This window comes from Montipora foliosa, chromosome 4 (assembly GCF_036669935.1).
Source record: "Montipora foliosa isolate CH-2021 chromosome 4, ASM3666993v2, whole genome shotgun sequence".
In the NCBI taxonomy this organism is placed as follows: Eukaryota; Metazoa; Cnidaria; class Anthozoa; order Scleractinia; family Acroporidae; genus Montipora; species Montipora foliosa.
This window is the reverse complement of record NC_090872.1, coordinates 21475623-21484459: the sequence shown is the minus strand read 5'-3', so window position 1 is coordinate 21484459 and position 8837 is coordinate 21475623. Positions and strand designations below refer to the sequence as shown.

General features: G+C 38.4%; 1 protein-coding gene across 3 annotated transcripts in view; it reads right to left on the bottom strand.

Annotated features, from left to right (window-relative positions):
• The window catches only part of LOC138000259 (FERM domain-containing protein 4A-like), a 25527-nt gene extending 17336 nt beyond the window's left edge, over positions 1–8191 (bottom strand). For all 3 annotated transcript variants that reach the window (XM_068846537.1, XM_068846538.1, XM_068846539.1), the window contains exons 1-7: positions 7880–8191; positions 7668–7762; positions 5311–5403; positions 4732–4816; positions 2947–3026; positions 1662–1745; positions 168–233 (exon numbers count right to left, since the gene is read on the bottom strand). In XM_068846537.1, the coding sequence (XP_068702638.1) occupies positions 168–233; positions 1662–1745; positions 2947–3026; positions 4732–4816; positions 5311–5403; positions 7668–7762; positions 7880–7954 (578 nt within the window). In that variant the 5' untranslated portion in view covers positions 7955–8191. The remainder of the gene's footprint in view (positions 1–167; positions 234–1661; positions 1746–2946; positions 3027–4731; positions 4817–5310; positions 5404–7667; positions 7763–7879) is intronic.
• Between the last annotated feature and the right edge of the window lie 646 nt (positions 8192–8837).

The following is an 8837-nucleotide window of genomic DNA, read 5'->3' as shown; positions in this document are numbered from 1 at the left end:
GTATGACAAGGAAACATTACTGTTATGACTATTTGAGTATATAGGAAAGAAAAGTTACAAAAACCTTATAAAAACTGTCATCTATTTTTTCTTCTTCGCCTGTCAAAGCCCTGAAGTTATCTTAAATAAACAACACTTCGTGGATAATTAATTCCAACATCACTTACCTAATAATAGATTCCCCTCTCGTCTGACCAACAGACTTCTTATAATATTCCAACACTTTATTTTCACTATAAAAAACAAGAAGTGATGTTTACAATTTCGAGTAAACTTCTTCTCAGCACCTATACTGTACGCACAATCATTTTTCATTTCAATATAATAATAAGTTGGGCATGGTGATCCGATCAACAACTCCTCTTATGCTCCTAGCTTTAAAGAGCTTGAAGTTCCCCAAAATCCAGTACTGGCTTTAATTTGACCAAACTATTTTAGTTCAGTTCATATCAATATATATATTTTTTCAATTCATGCTATATTACATCAAGAGTATACGTACAATATCAAAGTTAGAAAAGAGTAATTGAATGAGGAAGCCCCTAAAGAGATATTTGCATATTTCATATACGGGCTCCTCAAAATACAACTACTGTTTTAAGCCAACATTTTTCGTCCTTACTTACATTTAGGATAACAAAAAAAAAAAAAAAAAGAAAACAAGCAAAGAAACACAAGAGCAATCAAAAACAGAGATATATGGGCACACAAGTCCTTACACTCCTAGCACAAAGTACTTCCCATTTTACTATTTCAGATCTCCTAAGATTCTAATCATTGCCCCTGTTCTCTAAAACATCAAACACTTTCCAACTTAGGAGTTCAAAATAACGAGATCCTCAAAGATATTAGCTGATGTGTGGTCTCTTATCAATTAAAGAATGACTGAAGGTCACGAACAGTTACGAATCATGGCAAATCGCATGAATAATAATTACAGTAACCGTATATACTGAGCTTAACTGTCCAGCTACTGTAAGATTAGAACATATATAAACATTGATTTGAAAATGCATTTAGGCAAAATTCAATTCTCAAATGAAAATATAGACAGAAACCACAAATAACCAGCTCCCAATGTCAGTGGTGTCAAAGCTCAGCTGGTTTCGCGAGGTCACCATGGGTTCAAACCCCGTTGAAGTTCTGAATTTTTCAGGCTTCTCTACGCAAGTGCTAAAATTGAATTTGTAACTGCGAGGATCATGATAGCTTCACTTGATTCCATATCCGCAGTTCAATATGTGGTTCATTTCATATATCATTTCATCATTGAAAATACTGTAACAGTTATATGATGAACTGCTTGGTGCACAATAGTTATGGTAAAGACACTTTCATTCACAGCTTTGTACAACACAGATAATTTCATAACTACTGCATATGAAATTGTTGGAGTGCTCTTTTCTTATATTCAAGCCATAATTCAAGTTATGAATCCAGTAATTGTCAAGTTCACCTGGTAATGCCCATGCACAATATCACTACAGTGGATCCATAATGTATCACATGCAGACATCTTTACCATTAGAGCACATTAGGAAGCACACCACACTTAACAATATTGGCAGCTGACTAGTAATGCAAGTGTAATGGAAAAATTCTTGCACTTCAAGAGTAACAAGACTAATGGCTAAAAAAAAAATCAAGTTCACACAACTCACCAAAACGTAATGGATGGACGCTCTTTAAGAGTTCTTGTTGGAAGAACAGGGAGTTTCCTGAGGTCTGCTCTTCCAGTTTCATCACTAAAAAGTTACTGTCTGCTTAGTATTTGCTTGGTATCACATACAAAATCTAGATTTCCTTTTATGTTATCTTCCCTAAAGGCTACTTGAGATAAAGTATAAAATAATCTATTTTCTCTTTCTTGTTTAACCCACTGACTCCCGGGGGTTCCCCATTGACGAGTAAAATATCTGGCGTCAGACAGGGTAAAATACCAAGTCTGGCCGGTTCAGGCCCGGTTTGGGTGTCAAAGTGTTAATTGAGTGCTAGAACTGAGGTCTACCAATGTCTGATTTAGGCTGCAGAAAAGTAGTGTTAGAGAAGGACTCTATACATGTGCATCTATGGATAGATCTCAGATGGAAATTAGCTAGCTAGTCAAGGACAAAACTTTGTGAGGTTGTTCACACTAGCTCCTTAACCAATAACTAGATATCATTGTGTGTCCTGCAGTTTGCTTGATACACATGGCAATGAACTAAGCGAAATCTTTGTGGGACAACTTGTTGAAACAAAAGCAAAGTTAAGGGCTTGCAACTTTCACCTTTTGCAAGGTACATCACACCAGCCCCTAGCCTCGTGTAAATGTAAATGTGCGCTTAGTTGATTGCTCTCTACAAGGGCTTTTCAGGATCAACCGGCTCAACGGGATTGGACAGAATGCATGTGAAGGCGCCCACGGCTGCCGCCATACGATCCATGCGTGATCTCGGATCACCGCAAACCCCGCAAGATTTAATTGACTGAGAGTTGATTTTGAGGAGGGAGGAAAACCGGAGTACGCGGAGAAAAACCCTCGGAGTCAGGTTGAGATTGACTGAAACTCAGCCCACATAAGACCCAAGGCCAGAGTTGAATCTGGGTCACAGAGGTGGGAGGCACGATTGATGACCACTAAACCACCCTGACTCCCACAAGTAACTTCTCTTGCAAATTTACCATGGGCAATGTGAAAAAACTTGTATGAAACATTGGATAGGAGAACTGACATTTTCAGATGGACCTTACTTAACCAAGAACAGCGAAACGAAACACCAAAACACCATGTATGGCTCCACCATACATTGAATACCAACCAGTAAAGGTTGGATTTTAAGGCCTAAAATAATATTTAATCTCAAATCCAACCTTTGTTGGTTAGTATTCAATGTATGGTGGGGTAATAAATGGTAATACAAATTAAACTGATCAACAGCAAATTCTTGTAATTTAATGACAAACCTTGTATAGTCTCCATTGGTTGCATGAAGTGCAAGAGCTGCCAATTCAAAGACAGTTTCACTATCACACTGAATTGTACCCTGCAAACAATATGTCATATGTAAGAATTAATTGAAGATTAAAAATACATGTAGCAATTTAACCTTACTGTTGATAAGGTGTAAGTTGCACACCAGCTGCTGTGGCTCACATGGTCAGAGCATAGTCCAGCTTCAATTAACATGAAGCAAGTGAGAACATTTACATGGGAGGCATGGTGGCCTCATGGTTAGTGCGCTCGACCCTGGATCGAGTGGTCTGGGTTTGGGTCCTGGCCGGGGACATTGTGTTGTGTTCCTGGGCAAGACACTTTACTCTCACGGTGCCTCTCTCCACCCAGGTGTATAAATGGGTACCTGCGAATTTAATGCTGGGGGTAACCCTGCGATGGACTGGCATCCCATCCAGGGGGAAGTAGAAATACTCCTAATCGCTTCATGCTACAGAAACCGGAGATCAGCGCCGGCCTGATGGGCCTTCTAGGCTCATAGCAGACTTTATCAAATGACAGCATTGACAGTGTACACTGTTTACTTTTCAAGAACAAGATGTTCTGTCACAGTTGAATGGAGCTGTCAATCAAGAAAAAAACAAACGATTGGTTTTCATAACTTAGAACACCAGTGTCATGACAAAAAGCCCATTTTCTCATCTGTCCAAACATCTTTGTCTCATTAATGATGATGAATGCAGTTCAGTGGTTTTCCACAAAACACCAATTTAATACTTAAACAATTATTATTACAATAGCTTGTGGGGCTATATGTGTAAAGCTTGTCTGATGACTTATTGCTAACACTGGATAGCTACATGTAGTTGGTACAGTACAGCTTGAAAGTATTGACCCAAGTCATTATCGTGTCACTCTGTCACAGCTTTCCCTTGGTATTCCAGCGGTAGACCGATTTCTTGCTGAGGGAAATTTATGGTTAGGCTTCAAAGTTGCCATGAGAAAGTCAACCTCAGCAAGACCTCGGTAATTAAAATGCTGCAGTGGCTGGTAGAGTTGGAGAGGGTTTCTTTTCTTTTTGAGTTTTGTTGAAATCCCACCGAATAACCTAAGCTGAACAAGTTTCAGCTGGAAATTGAGAACAGCAAAACAGATCATAGCCGCCAGTCATGGACCTACATGTAGGTCAGCTTTTCTTTTTACATGCGAAGAAAATATCTGTAGCCAGATTCCGACCACATTTGATACCTTCTTTGCGACATATTTTGATTGCAGCAAGTATTTCGAAGACTTCCTGTGGACTGTTCATTTGAAGGTTCAACGTGTCGATTTCTTTGACACTTGACATTGCCGTCATCACATTTTAAAGCTTTATTAATTTACGTTTATGTGAAGAAAGAAAGCCAAGAACATGTCTGCTTGTTTTTTTTGTTCCCTCAGCACACAAGCGTACATTACTTTATTATCTTGCTATATCCTACAGCTGCAGAGAGCTTTGACAACATATACAATTCTGTAAGTTGTGTCTTATGTTACCGGCTCTTTCAATGCCTGGTTGTAAGACAAATAACTACTCAAGCTAGATGGTGTCTCTGCACTCATCACTGTCCAAAACGTGACTAATGCAGATTCACTTTAAATTGACTGAAGTCTCAGGTTGCTGGTCACAGAGTATTTTCAAAACACATTCAACGTATCCTTGAAAACCTTGCGTGGCGCACAAAACCTCTATTGCTTCGTCCCAAGGGGTCAATACTCTCCATTGTCTATTTTCACAATTTTCAACCAGGTCTCACCTTAAAGATCAGTATTCTTGCTTGAAGGAAGAAGAGTTCAACAGTAGTTGTGTCCTTCAAAATTAAAATATTTGGGACAAAAAACCTGCAAAGAAGGCAAAATACATGGGTCATAATTTTTTGATTGCTACCCTACACAAAATGTCATTTTCCTCCCATACATGAGGCAGTTGAAAGCTGGCAGCTGATTTGAATAGATTGACCAAATGCTATTCTAATAATAATACTCAAAATGAATTTGAATCTTAGCTTTGAAAGAATGTTTTTTATTAATCACTTTAAGTCAGGGAAAAAAGCAGACAAGTTCTCTGAATCCACTGTAAGGCTAGTGGGTTTCTAGACAAGGCGCGGAATTATCTCATTGTCTGCTAGTTGGCGATGATCTGTTCACCAGTAAATTGGAAATGATGCTATGTTGTTTCTTTGAATACTGCTATAGTACTCAATCAACACATTCATAAAATTCATTGCCATTGTTTCATTATTTTTCTTTTTCATTTCAATTTGTGGCAATTAAGTTGGGAAGAATACTAGGATGTAATCAAAAATAAAATTTAAAAAAAACATTATAATGGCTACCTAACACAAAACACCAATGAGACAGGGTCTTGGTATCTTGGAAGCTCGTGATCTAGAACCCGTTTGTCCAGGCATAACCAGTTCTGGTGGCTCCTATAGAGATCAAAGGCAACATAAACTGAATGATGATCAATGACATATTTGTACAACCAATGATAATAAGCTACTGCCATAGCCTCTCATCAGCCACTTCACTGACATCCCTCATAAACTTCCCACATGACCTCTTCTCCCGAAATGTCTCCCTCCTTATGATTAACCACTTAACTCCTGGGGCACCCTAGCATACCCCCAGTTGACAAGTAAAATCATCTGATGTTAGAGTAAAATCTGCTAAGTCTCACTTCCAGGAGTCAATGGGTTAATAATAATCATCATCATCATCATCATAACAAAATTTATTATATAAACACCAATGAAATACCAAATAGAACATTACATGGCTGCTTGGAAATACGAAATTTGTCTCCTTGTGTTGAAAAATTTTCGCCATGTCTAATCTCAGAGAACATCTGACACTACAAGGTATAGAGTGTTTTCGCTCACGTGAATAGTAACCTTGTTTTTACCGAAACAAAAGAAAAAGTTTGCATGATAATAGAGCTCAATTCCCTAAGGATTAGTTGGGGACATCATCATGGCCGCCATTCCTTTGTTTAGGGACCCCAACATGGCCACCGTGACGTCACGTGAAAATACTTTATAATTATTAGAAAAACTGCTGTTGATTAGAGGATGTATGAAATTTCCTGGCTTATAACATTTCTCAAACTCAGAGTCAGTGATGCATGTTCATGGATTTGTTTTGTTTATTAAAACTGTAAAAACAACAGGATTTCAAACAATGGCCAGGCCTAGGTCACTCCATAACACCTCTCAAAACAAAACTAGAGAATTTCAGAAATTTTGTAATCTGGCATGAGGAAATATGAGAGATTTTTGTCAAGAAATAACCCAAGAATATCTCGAAATTGATGTACATGATACAGGGGAAACTTGCTATTTTTTTGGTTTTCAGTTACCGGTAGTTTAAAGAATTTGGTAAAATTTTTGAGATTCAGGGTTTTCGGAATGCGAGATTCATAAAAATCCTTTGATATGGCTCATAATCAGTCTAATTAAAATAATGACTGATAGCTACGCCTACAATAGATGCAAGTTTCAGCAAGTTTACAAAGGCATTTTCTGTAACTTGCTTAATGCAGCCCTAATCCCGTTCTGTAAATTTTAAGTTTCAATAAATGCTTAAATTAATTAAGTGCGATAATGTTATTTAATTTAATTCTAACAATTATCCTAAATAAAATAATTAGATATCAACCTGATAACAAACATTTACTCTTGTAGATTGTGTCAACAGACTTGTGGAACACTTTAATCCACTACTCAATCAGGAAATCCTCACCAATAAACACCATTACAAATCATCGCTTCCTTTAGCGACAAAATGGTTGCGCTTCTTTCTGTATTCAGTAGTTTCCTTATTCAAAACCCAGGAAATAGCTGGAATTCTTAAAGAATCCCACCTCACGCTATCCGCCAAAGAAAACTGTAAGCAATCAGTTAAACGTACATAAAATATATTGCAGTTTCCATAAACTAAAGGAACGGCCCAAATACCTTTAATGTAAAAGAAAAATAATGTAACTTGTCTATGTTTCGTTAAGTTGCTAAGAACACGTTCTCTGTGAAATTTGATCTACATTGACGAGTTACGAGAACAGTGAAATTCGTTCAGCACTGACAACGCAAAAATAAAAACTGGAAGATTAACAGCACTAATAAAATGTAACACCACAAGCTATTTACTGGCTATTTTAGAGAGCAACGATGCAGACCAGAGTTCGAGATATCACCACGTAGCGGATATAACTGACAAGTAGTTTGATAAAATAATTGCGACAAAATGCAAAATCGATTCACCATTTAAAATTCAAGAATTAACACGATTAACTTATAAGCCGAAAGCTACACGGGTGTTAATATGACAACGAAAGAGAAAATATTAATATCATAGGTGCATTACCGCAACAACAGGCGGCTAAAATCACTTTTTGTAATATAATTTCAGATTACACACGCTATTTAAAAAAAAGATCTCCAAAGTTTTGCAAATGCCGACAATGGAGTAGTGGTGGAGTTTGACATTATCACCGGTGTATAAAAAAGGACGTTGAGAACTTTAAAAGTTCATAGATTGAGCGACAAACACTGTTCGATCGAGAGCTCGTCATTACACTGAGACATCATGACAGACTATTGTTTACATGGGTTTTCGATATGTCAGGACTACAGTTGCCAATTTACAATGCATAACATCTTTAAATGCCTGTTCAACAAGGCTTCATTCAACTTACGTGTCATCGTTGTAAGAGAGACCAAAATAGTCCTTCTCGTGTAGTCCGACTTGTGAAGCAACCATATCGAGGAGGTCGCAGGACATCAAACGCGGCTGTAAGCAGGGAAAACATTCATTCACGCCATTGATATCAGCTTCGCTGTCCACAAGATTTCAAGTTTAACCGCTTCACAAGATTCTTTAGAATAGTAAGATCGACATTTACATTACCTGAACCAAAAGATCTAGTCGCCGGTCATCCAACATTATGATCTGGCATCTACGCGGCTTTCGAGCATCGCTCATTCTACAACCGGGTTCGCTTTTCCACTCGAAACTATGGCTACGAGAAGACTTTATGGAAAAACACACAACTTCGGAAATATGGCTGTTTCCATTATCATCACCCCGGCGTCCGTACAACAGTCAGCTGCCTCTCAGGTATTCCAAAATAAAGACTCTTATTGCTGTAATTCGCACTCATGCATGTAGTTTTTTTCTGTGGGAATTCTTTTTCAATGCGCCGCTACCCGCAAAGCTAGTGGAATTAGAAAAATCTACGACGCATGCTCTCAAATCCGCAGCTGCCAATCACGCGGAAGGGTTCTTCAGAAGTTACCGCCTTAGGGTCCAAGCCCCAGAACCCCACACGGAAAAAAACTTCAATTGTTCTTCGGAGAGTAAACACATATGATTGCACGTTTCCAATATTAGACCATTTTACGGATACGGCGGCCATTTTGAAATCTATTGTTTCAAATAGCTATTATGGGATGCCAAGGGGGAAATTAGTATGCATTTGCTCCCTTAGCATCCCATGAGTGAAAATAATTAAAACTGTGCGGCTTGACTGCAGAATACCCTACCATTTTGAAGCTGCACCTCTGAAAAGGCTGGATACGCGGATACGCAGTCGAAAGTACCACCCCTCCCCAGGTAAACTTCTAACTATATTGTGAAGTGGATACGTGGATACGCAGTGGAAAACAGGGATACCCGGATAGGTGGATACGCGGACATCACACATGGGAACTGGATACCAACTTCGTGTAACGTACTTCAAAATGCTCTGTCCTATACTGTATGCATGGACTTACACGTATTGTTTCAGTGATTAGACCTAAGCCGGGGGCCTAAGCACTCTCGTAGAATTTTAGCTTTCATTTTACGCTTCGGTTAACTACACACT